The following is a 15,792-nucleotide window of genomic DNA, read 5'->3' as shown; positions in this document are numbered from 1 at the left end:
GTGATGGGTGTCGACGTTTCGCCCGACGGAAAGCTGATCGCCACGTGTTCGTACGACCGAACCTTCAAACTCTGGCTGTCCGAATAGCAGAGAAGAAGAAGAAATAACAACAGAGAAGAAGAAGAAATAACAACAGAGAAGAAGAAGAAATAACAGAAGAGAAGAAGAAGAAATAACAGAAGAGGAGAAGAAGAAATAACAGAAGAGAAGAACCAAGAAAAATAAACCTGAGAAAAATCACTTTTTTCAACTGGAGCTAAAATGGGGAAAAAAAACAACCTGGACTTTCATTTACGGTCAAAAACAAAGTTTCATCAATTGTAATTACGAAACAAACACATGAAAAGATACTGTTTCCAATTTTTTAAAATGAAAACTGCAACATAATCAAAAATAAACCTGGGAAAAAGCACTTTTTGCAATTTTCCGCCAAACTTTGTAAGCATTTGTTAGCCAAATGCTAGTAAACGTTATGGACATGTGCAGCTAGCTTGCACTGCTCGCCCCTTTAGCCGGGCTAGCTGGATGGCTAGCCGGGCTAGCTGGATGGCTAGCCACCGTTCACTCAGGGTTTCTTTTCTTCCTCAAAGAAAAAAAGCTTCTGGCTAGCAAAATCACAAAACCAGCTTTTTTTTGGGCTATTTAATGTCAAATTTTGTTTCTATGTTCTTTGAATTTTCTCTTTTTCGGAGAGTTTGAGCCGAAATGGTCGCCATTTTTTTTTGTAGCCTCCATTTTGTTTAGTTTTTTATTATTAAAAATAAACTGAAATCTAAGGATTTTGTCTGCTGCCTTTTTATTGTTCTTATAGTAATTTTTTTATTTTGTGTACAATTAGTCTATTTAAGTTTTTATTATTTAATTAAAATGTCTTCTGTTTTAACATATTTAATATTGATATCAATATTCCATTTAATCCATAATTATTTATTTTAATATACAGTATTATTTATGGAAGCGAGTTTCCGCCACCTGTCAAAAACAATCCGGCACATTTTTATTTTTTTTCGATCAAGTGAGAATTGTTTCTCTATATTATGACTTAGCATCTATGAGATGCTAAGTCACAATTATGATACTTTATCATAATTATGAGATACTAAGTCATAATTATGAGATGCTAAGTCATATTTATGAGATAATATCTCATAATTATGAAATACTAAGTCATAATTATGAGAAAACTTCTCATAATTATGAAATGCTAAGATAGTATCTTATAAATATGACACTCACAGGCCACTTTATTAGGTACACCTGCTTGTTAACACAAACAGCCTGCTCCTCCACACAGTGAATCATGTGGCTGCAGCTCAGTATATAAAGCATGCAGACATGGTGAAGCGGTTTAGTTTTTTGTTTGACCGAACATGAGAATGGGCGAGTTGCGTGATCTAAGCATGTTTGATTGATTGATAGGATTGTTGGTGCCAGACTGGTAGTTCAGCATCTCAGAAGCAGCTGCCCTCCTGGGATTTTCATGCACTACAGTCTCTAGAGTTTACAGAGAATGGTGTGATGAACAAAAACATCCAGTGAGCCGCAGCTCCAAAAACACCTTGTTAATGAGAGAGGTCAGAGGTCAGAGGTCAGAGGAGAATGGACAGACTGGTTCAAGCTAACAGAAAGGCCACAAACGCTCCAACAACAGTCTTTACAACAGAGCAGAGGGCATCTGAACACGAGTTGTGGCTCTTATGATAATGGGCTGCAGCAACAGATGAGCAGCCGCTACTACACAGGTGTACCTAATAAAGTGGCTGGTGTAGGTCAGAAATATGAGATTTATTATGAGATAGTATCTCTTTTAGTAAAAGTCATTTAAATTAAAGTTTTGTCAAGTTGAATTTTTAGTTACGTCTTTATTATATATCGTTTTTATGTATTTTTCTATTGTAAATGTAAAGCAATAACGCAAAATATTACATTATTTCATTAATAAATATAATATTTACTATTAATGTTTATACTTGTTCGTTTTTGCTGAGTTGATTTAGATTACTTAAAATTAATAATTACACTTGAAATTATGTTTCAAAGTATATTCTTGTGTATTTTAATTTATTTTCAATTTTTTATGAATTAACTTTAACTTTTTTTTTTTACACTTCATCAAATTTGATTTTAATTTATTTATTTTTTTACACTTGATCAATTTTGATTTTAATTTATTTTTTTGCTGTAGTATTTTTAATTCTTATTTTTACACTTTATTCCATAAAAAACCTCATTTTGTCTCCACAAAACTCAATAACTCAAGCTGAGCAGAGCAGCAGGCAGTGTTGGCAGGCCATGCCCCCTTAGCAACCGCCCCGCCCCTTCCCTAGCAACTGAGAAAAAGAAGTTTCTGTCAAACCGGTTAAGTTGAGAGAGAGAGAGAGAGAGCGAGAGATTGGTTGAGCAAGGTTACTTTTCATTTAGAGAGAGAGACAAGATTGAGCGAGCTTTACTGTAATGGAGAGAAAGAGTGTGGTAGAGCAAGCTGGAGTTAAAGTTGGAGAGGGAGAGAAATGAGAAAAAATTGAGAAAAATATTTTTAAAAAATGTTTTTGAGAAAAAAAAAAAAATTAAGAGAAAATAGAACAAATTAAGAGGAAAATAAAGACAAAAGAAAAAATTACAAAAATTGATTTAAAAAAAGTTGAAAAAATTAAGAGAAAAAAGAGAAAAAGAGAATTGTCGAGTCACTTTGCATTTAGAGAGTGGTAGAATGAGCCAGAGTTAGAATGAGAGAGAAATTGAGAAAATGAAAAAGATAAAAACTTAAGAAAAAATTAAGAGAAAATTTTGAAAAAAATAAGAAAAATATTTGTAAAAATTAGGAGAAATGATAAAATAAAACTAAGAAATAATATGATAAAAGTACAAAATTATAAAAAATTAAGACAAACAAAACAAAAATTAAGAGGAAAAGTAAAACAATGAATAACAAAAATAAAATATATTAAGTAATAAAATAAATGATAAATGTAAGATCATTTAAAATAAATAAAATATAAAATATATTACAAAAATAAAACAAAATATTTTAAAAATAAAAATAAATTTCAAATAATTGCAAATAAACGGAAATACAGTATATTAGAAGAATACATTAAGAGAAAAAATGAAAAGTAATAAGTGAAAAAAGTGAAAGATCACTACGATATTAAAAATGAAAATAAAAATTGATAAAATTAATGAGAGAGAGACTCTTATTATGGAGACAGAGAGAGTGGGCGAGCATATAGACAGAATGGGTGAGAGTGGGCGAGTTACATAGAGAATGAATGCGGAGAGAGAGAATGGTCGAGCGAGATTTACTGTCAACAGAGAGAGAGAGAGAGAGAGAGAGAGAATGAATGGGAGAGTGAGAGAAACCGGTCCGGCAGGTTTACTGGGGCGAGGCGGTCGAGCGAGCTTCAGAAACAACAGACAGAAAAGAGAGAGAAAAACAGCAGGAAAGGAAGAAATTTCTTGCTAAAAAGGAGGAGAAAAACAAGGGAAAGAAGTTTTGTCTGTTTTTTTTTTTGACGTTTTCCTTTTCTATCCTTCGTTCTTTCATCGGAGAGAGAGAGTCCGGAGGAGACGGAGAGAAAGAAAGGGTGGAAAACGGAGGAGAAAAAGAGGAGAAGCTTCTGGAAAACTTAGAGGATTAAAGAAGACATTTCTTGCAAAAAAAAAAGTCGTTTCTTGCTCTTTCTTTCATTCTTTCGTCAGAGAGAAAGATTCCACAACAGGAAAAGAAGTGTCCAGAAAGCTTTTTCTGTAAGGAGTTTTTTTTTCTGGAAAAAGGCGAGGACGGAAGAGAAGGAAACAAAGAAGTAAAAAAGGTAAAAAAATATATATATTTATATGTATATTAAAATGTTGTAGATGATTTGGAGGTGCCAAATTTACTGGCAGACCGACAGGTCTCCGGTTCCATTCTACTATATATGGCTGTTACCTATGAGCAAGGCAGTGTTAAGATATTCCTGGTTATCTCCCATACATGAAAAGCATTATTTTTATACAGAGCCAAATTATTTATTTAATATTTTTTTATGCTTAATTTTTCAGTTATTTTTATTATATTAATGAGCTGAAATATATATATAAAAAAATATATATATATCTTAAGCTTACAAAAATAACTCCAAAAAAAATGACTCCAAAATGAATTAGTAATTTTTGCCATTTATTCTAATGTCAGAAACTAGTGTCCTACTTAGGACGCTTCCTAGGTCACAAGGAAGGGTGCAAGGGTTCTTAGAACGGTTAGGCTGCTTGTCTCAGCCAATAGGAAACTTCTGATGCATCTTCACTTCCTAGTGCCCTTTCTAGTACACTAGCATCCTAGCATCCTACCTAGCTGCCTACTACACTTGTGTTTTGTTTTTGTTTTTTGGGTTATTTATTTTCTCCTTTCAGTTTCTTGGTACCACTTCTGTCATTTTTATTTTTTTATTTAGTTTTTTTGGTTGTTTTTGTTTTGTTGTATTTGTATTATTTAGTTTTTTGTCCTTTTGAAGGGGGGTGGACAAGTGAGGGGGGGCAGTAGGGAGGTGAGGAGCCTGACTGCCTCGGGGGAAAAGCTGTTAGAGAGTCTTGTGGATCTGGCCCGGATGCTGCAGAACCTTTTTCCTGATGGCAGAGGGCTGACCAGTCCGTGGGAGGGGTGGGAGGGGTCTTTTATTATGTTGGCGGCCCTACCATCCTAGATGTCTCGGATGGAAAGGAGGGGGCGCCCGATGATTTTGGGGGAGCGGTCAGCGTGGGCTCTCCTGAATAACTCCTTGGTTTTGTCCACGTTGAGGGAAGGTTGTAATCCACACACCAGGCTGCCAGCTGCTCCACTCTCTCTGTGTGCAGACTCTTCACTGCTGGAAATGCAGCCCACAACCGTCGTGTCATCGGTGAACTTGAAAATGTGGTTTGAGTTGTGCTTGTCAGAACAGTCGTGCGTCATGAGCGTGAACAGCAAGGGGCTGAGCACACAGGCCTGGGGAGGGCCAGCGCTCAGCGTGATGCTGCTGGAGAGTCACCGATTCAATCAGAACGTCCAGGAACCAGTTCTGTAGAGGGGTGTTCACGCCCAGGGGGGCCAGCTTCTCAATCAGCTTCCGGGGGATGATTGTGTTAAATGCCGAACTGAAATTGACGAACAGCATTCTCACACAGGTGTTTTTGTGTTCCAGGTGGGACAGTGCAATGTGAATAGCAGATAGTAGCAGATATGGTGTCGTCAGTGGTCCTGTTAGGACGGTATACAAACTAGTAGGGGTCCATTAAGCTTAGAAGTCCTGATTTCAACTGGCTCATGACTAGCCTCTCAAAGCACTTCATGATGATTGGAGTGAGTGTTTTTATCTCAGCTTGGTTCAGTAGAGCACTTTTGTTGGGATCTTGTTTGGTTTGGTGCTGAGTAGTTTAGCTGAAACTAGTTTTGGTGAAACCAGTTACATTTCAAAGTGCTTGGCTGGGGAAGGCCAGTTGGTGTTCAAGTAGTTGTTAATTGCTGAGAGTGGCTTGAACTCCTCTGGTGAACCGGTACTTTTAGGCACCGTCATTCTACAGCGTTAGCCTCTTATCGTCGGCCTCTTGTCGTCGGCCTCTTGTCGTCAGCCTCTTGTCGTCAGCCTCTTGTTGTCTTGTCGTCAGCCTCTTGTTGTCTTGTCGTCAGCCTCTTGTTGTCTTGTCGTCAGCCTCTTGTCGTCGGCCTCTTGTTGTCTTGTCGGCCTCTTGTCGTCAGCCTCTTGTTGTCTTGTCGTCGGCCTCTTGTCGTCAGCCTCTTGTCGTCAGCCTCTTGTTGTCTTGTCGTCGGCCTCTTGTCGTCAGCCTCTTGTCGTCAGCCTCTTGTTGTCTTGTCGGCCTCTTGTCGTCAGCCTCTTGTTGTCTTGTCGTCAGCCTCTTGTCGTCAGCCTCTTGTTGTCTTGTCGTCAGCCTCTTGTTGTCTTGTCGTCAGCCTCTTGTCGTCGGCCTCTTGTTGTCTTGTCGTCAGCCTCTTGTCGTCAGCCTCTTGTTGTCTTGTCGTCAGCCTCTTGTTGTCTTGTCGTCAGCCTCTTGTCGTCGGCCTCTTGTTGTCTTATCGTCGGCCTCTTGTCGTCAGCCTCTTGTTGTCTTGTCGTCAGCCTCTTGTTGTCTTGTCGTCGGCCTCTTCTCGTCAGCCTCTTGTTGTCTTGTCGTCAGCCTCTTGTTGTCTTGTCGTCGGCCTCTTGTCGTCAGCCTCTTGTCGTCGGCCTCTTGTCGTCAGCCTCTTGTCGTCGGCCTCTTGTCGTCAGCCTCTTGTCGTCAGCCTCTTGTCGTCGGCCTCTTGTCGTCAGCCTCTTGTCGTCGGCCTCTTGTCGTCAGCCTCTTGTCGTCAGCCTCTTGTCGTCGGCCTCTTGTCTTGTCGTCAGCCTCTTGTCGTCGGCCTCTTGTTGTCTTGTCGTCGGCCTCTTGTCGTCGGCCTCTTGTTGTCTTGTCGTCGGCCTCTTGTCGTCAGCCTCTTGTTGTCTTGTCGTCAGCCTCTTGTCGTCAGCCTCTTGTTGTCTTGTCGTCGGCCTCTTGTCGTCGGCCTCTTGTCTTGTCGTCGGCCTCTTGTTGTCTTGTCGTCGGCCTCTTGTTGTCTTGTCGTCGGCCTCTTGTTGTCTTGTCGTCAGCCTCTTGTTGTCTTGTCGTCGGCCTCTTGTCGTTGGCCTCTTGTTGTCTTGTCGTCAGCCTCTTGTCGTTGGCCTCTTGTCGTCGGCCTCTTGTCGTCGGCTCTTCTCGTCGGCCTCTTGTCGTCGGCCTCTTGTCGTCGGCCTCTTGTCGTCGGCCTCTTGTCGTCGGCCTCTTCTCGTCGGCCTCTTGTCGTCGGACTCTTCTCGTCGGCCTCTTGTCGTCGGCCTCTTGTCGTCGGCCTCTTGTCGTCGGCCTCTTGTCGTCGGACTCTTCTCGTCGGCCTCTTGTCGTCGGCCTCTTCTCGTCGGCCTCTTGTCGTCGGACTCTTCTCGTCGGCCTCTTGTCGTCGGCCTCTTGTCGTCGGCCTCTTGTCGTCGGCCTCTTGTCGTCGGACTCTTCTCGTCGGCCTCTTGTCGTCGGACTCTTCTCGTCGGCCTCTTGTCGTCGGCCTCTTGTCGTCGGCCTCTTCTCGTCGGCCTCTTGTCGTCGGACTCTTCTCGTCGGCCTCTTGTCGTCGGCCTCTTGTCGTCGGCCTCTTCTCGTCGGCCTCTTGTCGTCGGCCTCTTCTCGTCGGCCTCTTCTCGTCGGCCTCTTCTCCTCGCCCTCTTCTCCTCGGCCTCTTGTCGTCGGCCTCTTCTCGTCGGCCTCTTGTCGTCGGCCTCTTCTCGTCGGCCTCTTGTCGTCGGCCTCTTGTCGTCGGCCTCTTCTCGTCGGCCTCTTCTCGTCGGCCTCTTCTCGTCAGCCTCTTGTCGTCAGCCTCTGAGCACGAAGACTAGGGAGTCTATCTGCGGGAGCCAGTCGAGGGTAGGCCACAGAATAGGGACATGTGGCTAGGGTTGGCTAGGGTTTCTTGTAACTATCTGTCCCAGTGACAGGTGTCATTTGTGGATTTTACATCTTCTGAATACCTTGCTTTTACTTTGAAATGTACTGTTCAAGTTTTATTTCTGATTGTATATAGACCACCTAAACAGTCCAACAATTTCTTTGACGAATTTGGTGAATACTGTACTCGAATACTGTCCAAAATCTCCACAGATTTTGATTGTCTAGCTATATCGGGTGACTTCAATATTCACGTTGATAATCCAAATGATAACCATGCTAGAGAGCTGACTAGCATGCTAGAGGCTTTTGGTCTCAGCATGTGTCGGCGCCCGCCCACAATCGGGGGCATACCTTGGACTTTACTTTAGAGACTAGGGGTCTCAATATCACTAAAACTGCTGCTATTGATGTTGCCATATCTGATCATTTCTGTGTTTTCTCTGATGTGTCTATAAAAATTGTAAAAAAAAACAAAAAAAAACGCTACATCAATGACAATACTGCTGCAGCTTTTATGAACGCCATATCTATGTCACCAATGATCACCTGTTTTATACAAAATTATTCATAAATTGGCGTCACAAACAGGATCCCAACAGGAGTCTAGAGGAACTCTGGTGAGTAGTTTCTCCGCTCTGATGGGATCCTCAAACCTGAATTGAAGGATTTCTTGAAGTTTATAATTGTAATTGTTTAGATGATCTGTGTATTGTTCTAAAGGAACATTTACAAGTCCTATAGGGGCTGTGGGGCCGGCCTATAGGGTGGGGTAAGACCACTGGAAAGACTCTAAGCTCCTTTGAAGAATCCTAAATTTATTTCCTTTTGAGAGGAAAAATTGAGGGAGTCACTCTCAGAGAAGCTCCGGTGTTTCCGGGAGGTCTTTTAGGTGGTGATTATCTTTGAATATCCTCAGGGGTAAGGCACACTTAATTTGATACTGGCTGACCAGAGCTGTCACCAGTGTGAGAGTCACTGCTCAATATCTTTCTTTCTTTCTTTTTTAATGTCATTTTAAATAGTTGTGGAGTGTGTATGTATTTGTTTTGTTTTATGTGAAGCACATTGTATTTGCGTTGTGTATGAAATGTGCTATCTAAATAAAGTTTGCCTTGCCTTGCCAGTTAACTTCTTTCCTACTTAACTGCTTTCCTGTCTGCTACACTATGTGTCTCACTCCCATCCCTGTTGTAACATCAGCTCATAGACATGGCACTATTTTCAAGTGTAGGAACCCATGTAATCTTATTTACCCAATTTGCACCAGCAGTCCTTCTCTTACTATTGCTGAAGGAGGCTGAACTGGACTCCTAATTTCACCCAAATGGACTTACACTGTCCCTCCTCTTTCACACCTCTCAATATCCTCTTTTGAATTCCATGCTGTTTCTGTATCTCGACCTATCAAGCTCCACATTGTGGTCTACCGACCCCTCGGTCAGCTTGGTGACTTCTTTGATGAGATGGATGTCCTCCTCTCCTTCTTTCCTGAGGATGGACCTCCTCTCATTCTTCTGGGCGACTTCAACATCCAGCCGGACAAATTACAATCTCTGTCCTTCCTTAACTTTTTCTCTTCCTTTGACCTCTCCCTCTCTCAATCTCCTCCGACTCACGAGGCAGGAACCTGCTGGACCTGATCTACACCAGATCCTGCTGCACCTCCAACCTCACTGTCACCCCTCTTCCTGTATCTGACCATCACTTTATAACCTTCTCCCTTCCCATCTCACCTCCACCTCCCATCTCACCCCCCACCTCCCACTCAACATCCACTCACTCTGTCACCACCCGACACAACCTGAAAACTCTCTCACCCACCTCGCTCTCTTCTGCTGTCCCGTCCTCGCTTCCCTCAGCTGAGCAGTTCTCTCTCCTGTCCACTGAGGAGGCCTCCACTACTCTCTCTCCTCCTCTCCTCTCTCTCCTCCTCTACTCTCTCTCCTCCTCTACTCTCTCTCCTCTTCTACTCTTCTATCCTCTCTTTCCTCCTCTCTCAACTCTCTCTGCCCACTCACCACTAAACCAGCTCGATCCTCTCCACCCGCTCCTTGGCTGTCTGAATCTCTGTGAACTCTTAGAACAGAAGCTTCGGGCAGCTGAGAGGAAATGGAGAAAATCGCAGCGCCCTGACGATCTCGCTGCCTCCCACCTTCTCCTCTCCAACTTCACCTCTGCTGTGTCAACAGCAAAGACTCCCTTCTTCATTACTGAAATCCAGTCTTCTGCCTCCAACCCCAGTAAACTGTTTTCCACCTTCTCCTCCCTCCTCAACCCACCCTCCCCTCCCCCTCCCTCTTCCCTCTCAGCTGATGATTTTGTCACCTACTTTGTTAAGAAGGTGGATGACATCATCTGTTCCTTCCATCATCCGGCCACTAACAACACTGTTCCTTACTCCAAACCTGCTTCTCTGCCCCTTGTCCCTGGGCTTGCTTCCTTCTCTCCCCTCTCCCCAGAAGATGTCCTCACACCTGTCAGGTCTAACCGAGCCTCCACCTGCCCCCTTGATCCTCTCCCTTCCACTCTTCTCCAAACCATCTCCACCGACATCACTCCCTTCCTCACTGCCCTTACCAACTCCTCCCTGTCCTCAGGTCTTGTTCCAGCTGCTCTACAGACTGCCAGAGCCAAGCCTCTTCTTAAGAAACCCTCTCTTGACCCTGCTGCTATCCAGAAATACAGACCTGTATCTTTTCTCTCCTTTCTATCCAAAACCCTGGAGCGAGCAGTTTCCAACAACTTTCTCTCTATCTCTCCCAGAATGACCTCCTGGACCCTCTTCAATCCGGTTTCAAAGCTTCTCACTCTACTGAGACTGCTCTCCTTGCTGTCACAGAGGCCTGCACACTGCCAGGGCTTCATCCCTCTCCTCTGTCCTTGTCCTCCTTGACTTGTCTGCTGCTTTTGATACAGTTGACACCAAATCTTTCTCTCCATCCTATCTGAACTGGTAATCGCTGGATCTGCAGAGTCCTGGTTCTCATCCTATGTGTCTAACCGCTCATACCAGGTCTCATGGAGGGGATCTCTGTCCAGACCCTGCACACTTAGCACCGGTGTCCCTCAGGGCTCAGTCCTGGGGCCCATGCTATTCTCTCGCTATACTAAATCCCTCGGCCATGTGATCTCCTCTCATGGCTTCTCCTATCATTGTTACGCTGACGACACAACTCTACCTCTCCTTCCCCCCCTCAGATACACAAATTAATGGACGCATCTCTGCATGTCTCAAAGACATCAGTGCTTGGATGTCTGTTCTCCACCTCAAGCTCAATCTTGACAAAACGGAGCTACTCTTTCTCCCAGGGACAGATTGCCCTCTCACAGACCTCCATCACCATGACAACACCACTGTGTTTCCCTCTCAGACTGCCAAGAACCTCGGGGTGATCCTGGACCAGCAGCTGTCCTGCTCTGCCTACATTGCAGCGACAACTCGCTCCTGTAGGTTCTCCCTCTACAACATCTGCAAAATTTGCCCGTTCCTTACGAGGGAAGTGGCACAACTCCTGGTCCAGGCACTTGTCATCTTCCTCCTGGACTCCTGCAACGTTCTTCTGGCCGGGCGACTCTCTGCCATCAGACCTTTACAGCCAATCAGAACGCTGCAGCCCGTCTGGTGTTCAACCAACCAAAATTCTCTCACGTCACTCCCCTCCTCCGGTCGCTTCACTGGCTTCCCATCTGTGCTGCATCAAATTCAAGACCCTGGTACTCGCCTACAGAGCAGAACACCAGACTGCCCCTCCCTATCTGCAGTCTCTGGTCAGGTTCCAAACCTCGCCTCGTTCCCTCCGCTCCTCCAGCCTTGCAGGTCACCTCACTCCTCCATCGCTACGTGGCTCAGCCACAGTGGTGGAACAAGCTCCGCCCCCTTCTGTCAGAACGGCCGAATCACTGCCCATCTTTCAAAGACACATCTCTTCAGGTTACATCTGGACCCCTCTTGAACTAACCTATCTTCTTACCCTTCTTCTATATTTAAAAAAATAAAAAAATCTACGAATGCTACTTATTCCTATTAAAAGGCTTAGCTGATGAAGACTGTGATGCACAGTTGGTTTCACTACTGTTGACAAAATGTACTATTGTAAGTCGCTTTGGACAAAAGCGTCTGCTAAATGACATAATGTGAGTGCAGCCGGGCGATAGTCATTAAGACAGGAAACTCCAGACTTCTTCGGCATTGGGATGATGGTTGAAGCAGGCTGGAACGACTGCGTGGCTCAGGGAGATGTTGAAGATATCTGTGAGGACTTCTGTTAGCTGGTCAGCACATTCTCTGAGCACACGGCCGAGTATGTTGTCAGGTCCAACAGCTTTGCGTGGATGAATGCTGGAAAGCATCCTCCTGACGTTGGCAGTGGGCAGGCAGAGTGCTTGTTCACCGGGGAGAGGGGTGGACTTCATCGCAGGCACATTGTTCTGTGCATCAAACCGGGCGTAGAAGTCATTCAGCACATTCAGGCGATTGGCATCACTGTCACAGGCATGTGGAGCAGGCTTGTAGTCTGTGATAGACTGGATGCCCTGCCATATGCGCCGTGGTGATGGTCCTGGAGACAGTGACGTCATCTATGCACTTGCTAATGTATCCAGTCACAGATGCAGCGTATTCTTCCAGGTTGGTGTGCTGGTCATAGGTGGCAGCCTCCTTAAATATGAACCGGTCTGTACGGTCGGAGATCTCTTGGCAAGTAGTAAGAGCGACACTTAACTGCCATAAACTCCACCATCGATGAGCAGTGATTTGAGATAATCCCAGCATTCTTGCACCATTCTTTGTTTATGTAAACACACAAGCCGCCCCCGCGGTTCTTACCAGTCGAAGCAGCATCTCTGTCTGCACGGAAGGAAGTTAGTACGTTCAGTTGAATAGCTGCATCGGGGATGTTGTCATAAAGCCACGTTTCTGTAAAAATAAAAACGCAGCAGTGTTTCATCTCCCGCTGCGTAGTCAGATGCAGTCTGAGGTAGTCTTAATTTATTGTCCAGGGAACGAACATTGGAGAGTAAGATGGACGGAATCGCCGGTCTGAACGGATTAGCTCTTAGCCTAGCCAGAATCCCTGCTCTGTTTCCTGGTGCAATGCCTGCGTCGGCGCCGCTCTCCACAGACAGACGAGTCGAGGCAACTCCGAGGACGCTGGGCCCGGCCTGTGCAGCAGCCCGTAGCTAGCTAGTGTTTCCTCTGGAAGTGATTGTGGAGGAGTCAAGCTTTGTTTCCTGATTTCCAGCAGGGTCTGTCGATCGTAGGAATGTACTCCGGTGTTCTGGGCGTATTCATGTCTTGTACCACTTGAAAGACTTTGACAACAAACAACATTAACACATTTAACACTATTTCGGGAGCCTGAAGCGGTCGCTGCATCCATGCGTGCCGCCATCTTGAATCGTTTTGCATGTAGCATTCAATTACTTTCCAAGTACATCCATGTAATTGAATCTCTCTCTCTCCCCAATTTTCATTTTTTGTCATTTTGATTTTTTTGTCATTTTTCATTGTTTTTGGTAATTTGTTTGTCATTTGAACCTTGTATCCTAGATAGTATCCTTGCATCCTAGTATCCTAGCCTCCTAGCCTTCAATTACTCTCCAAATACTGTTCCAAATGTAATTGAATCTCTCTCTCTCTCTCTATCTCTCATTCCCCACAGAGCTCTCTCGCCCACCCCAAATTTTCATTTGTCATTTTTGTCATTTTTTAACATCTTTTGTCGTTTTGTACCCTACATCCTTGCATCCTAGCATGCAATTACATTCCAAAATATACTCCATAAATAACAATAATAATATTCTCTCTGTGTCTCTCTCGGCAGAAGCCCCGCCTCCTCTCCACATGATTGATTGACATCTGTCGTCAAGCCCCTCCCCCTTTCATTTCTCCTCTCTCTACACACACGACAAACTTCTACCAATCACAGCCCAGCAGCCATGTCTTCCACCAACAGCATCAGTGTCTCATTGGACAACCCCTACAGTCATGTGACCATCCCCCGCGCTAAGCTCCGCTCCTCCGGCGACGCCACCGTGATAGCCAATCCAGCGGCGTTTAACAACAACAACAACCCCTATGATGTCACGGGAGGGGGCGGGGCTAACAGTGAACAGCCAGGTTCCGCCCCCCCGCCGCCTTATATGGTCAAAGAGGACGGGCGGGAGGAGGGGGGAGGGCGGGGCTGTCCCGCCTGCTGCTACCGCTGCAGGAGGAAGTGATGATGTCACGCGGGAGCTGATTCCTGATGGCCGGTGGATTCTCCATTCTTTTTTTTTGTTTTTGTTTTTTTTTGTTTTTGTTTTTTCTTTGCTTGAGAGGATAAGGCTCCGCCCATTTTTCTTGTTTCCTTATAAGGAGGATAGGAAGCAAGGAGACAAGGACAGAAGGAAGGAAGGATGGAAGGAAGGAAGGAAAGAGAAAAAGAAGGAAACTGCATCATTGTTTCTTTTCTTTCTTCTTTCCTTGGTAGTAGTTAAGGAAACAAGGAGACAAGGAAGGAAGGAAAGGAAACATGGAGGGAAGGAAGGAAGGAAGGGAAAAGGGAAGAAATTTAAGAAAGAGGAAAAGAAGGCATCGTCGTTTCTTTTCTTTCTTCTTTCCTTGGAAGTAGTTAAGGAAACAAGGAGACAAGGAAGGCAGACAGGAAAGGAAGTAAGGGAACAAGGCAGGGAAGGAAGCAAGGAAAGCAAGAAAACTGCCTCATTGTTTATTAGATTCTTTCCCTTTTTATTCTTTCCTTTTCTTTATTCTTTCCTTTTCTTCTTTCCTTGGAAGGAGGACAGAGAAGAAGGCTCTGCCCCCTTTTCCTTGGACATAGGAAAGGAAGCAAGGAGACAAGGAAGGAACAAAGGAAAGAAAAAAGGAAAAAAAATGAAGAAAGAAGGAAAGAGGGAAAGAAGGAAAACTAGTTCATTTTCTTTCTTCTTTCCTTCCTTCTTTCCTTACAAGGAGGAAAGGAAACAAAGAGACAAGGAAGGTAGGGAAGGAAACAAGGGATAAAGGCAGGGAAAGAAGGAAAATTGCATCCTTGTTTCCTCTCTTCTGTCTCTTCTTTCCTTCTTTTCTTGGAAATAGGAAAGGAAACAAGGGAATAAAGGATGAAGGCAGGGAAGGAAAGACGACATAAGGAGGAAAGGATGGACAGAATGAAGGACAGAAGCAAAAAAGAAGGAAGAAAGAAAGGAGGAAAGGAAGGAGGGAAGATAGGGAAGGAAATGAAGGACGGAAACAAGGAAGAGGGAAAGAAAGATCAAATGAAGGACAGAAGGAAATAATGAAGGAAAAAAGGAAAGGAAATGAGGAAATGAAGGGAGGGGAAAAGGAAGAAAAGCAGAAGGAAAGGAGAGAAGAATAGCAAGATAAGGAAGGGAGAAGGAAGGGACATCATCAGACATGGCGGCCATTTTGTCACTGATGATTGCTTACGTTTTCTTTTCTCTTAATTTAAAAAAATGAATCACTGAACCAAAATTTTGTTCATTGTTTTTTTTTTTTTTGTTATTTCTAAGAAACGTGATAAGATTTTTTTTTTACATTTTCTCATGAAATTAAAGTAAGCAAAACCAAATCATGCAATGTTTTGACAACAGAAAATTTGAAATAAGAGATCATTCGAGCTGTTTCCAGTGCTTAATGACTTTTTTTGTGTTCCTGAAATTTTGAAACATAGTGCTGAAATTTTTTGATGCAATTTCAAAAACCAAAATGACAATTTTCCCCTCAAAAATACAAAAAAATGTACGATTAAAATTTGACGCAATGCACTAAGACACAAAATGGCCGCTGCAGGATGATTCTGAGTATGAACAAGACTTTTTCTCGCCAAAAATATACCCCGCCCCCAGCCACACCGCCAGGGGAAGTCTTGTTTATTACCCATAATTCCACTCTTTACCTGGAATTCCTGAGCTTGACACATCGCCATTGTAACCATAATGCCACATACATTTGTTGCTATGGCAATGGCATGGAATTATGGGATATTTTTTAAAATTAATAATTTCAGTTTTAAACATAAGCCATTTGGGTTGTTTGATTCTACAGAAATTTACAAATTTGAAGGTTTTCGTGAAATGTTCATATTTTCCTCTAAAGCTTATCTAATTCATATTTTAACATTTAATAATGAGGTGAGGTTTTATAATTTTATTATATATATTTTATATGTTCTTTCTTTTTTTTCATCTTAACACATGCCAATTTTCCCGGGTAAAGTGTTGGGAAACTTCTGGAATTTTTAGATTTTTTTTCATAATGTTGCCTGATCGTAAAATGAAAATATGAGTTTATGAAATATATATCATTGAAAAATAATATATTTAGAAAATGAAAAAGTCCAGTGTGTTAGAAAATACTGGGGG

At 43.5% G+C, this 15,792-nt stretch overlaps 1 protein-coding gene and 1 long non-coding RNA gene across 3 annotated transcripts in view; both read left to right on the top strand.

Moving 5' to 3' along the window:
• Nucleotides 1-719, top strand: part of prpf4 (pre-mRNA splicing tri-snRNP complex factor PRPF4) — a 30,149-nt gene extending 29,430 nt beyond the window's left edge. For both annotated transcript variants that reach the window (XM_078286329.1, XM_071911029.2), the window contains exon 15: nt 1-719. In XM_078286329.1, the coding sequence (XP_078142455.1) occupies nt 1-87 (87 nt within the window). In that variant the 3' untranslated portion in view covers nt 88-719.
• Nucleotides 720-3,383: 2,664 nt separating this feature from the next.
• Nucleotides 3,384-14,886, top strand: LOC144540404 (uncharacterized). The gene is made up of 2 exons (XR_013505629.1): nt 3,384-3,812; nt 13,254-14,886. It is a non-coding gene; the product is annotated as an uncharacterized LOC144540404 (long non-coding RNA).
• Nucleotides 14,887-15,792: the final 906 nt, after the last annotated feature.

The sequence above is a fragment of the Centroberyx gerrardi genome, chromosome 2 (assembly GCF_048128805.1).
Source record: "Centroberyx gerrardi isolate f3 chromosome 2, fCenGer3.hap1.cur.20231027, whole genome shotgun sequence".
Classification (NCBI taxonomy): Eukaryota; Metazoa; Chordata; class Actinopteri; order Beryciformes; family Berycidae; genus Centroberyx; species Centroberyx gerrardi.
The sequence above is the reverse complement of the archived record's forward strand: the minus strand, read 5'-3'. Positions and strand labels throughout refer to the sequence as shown.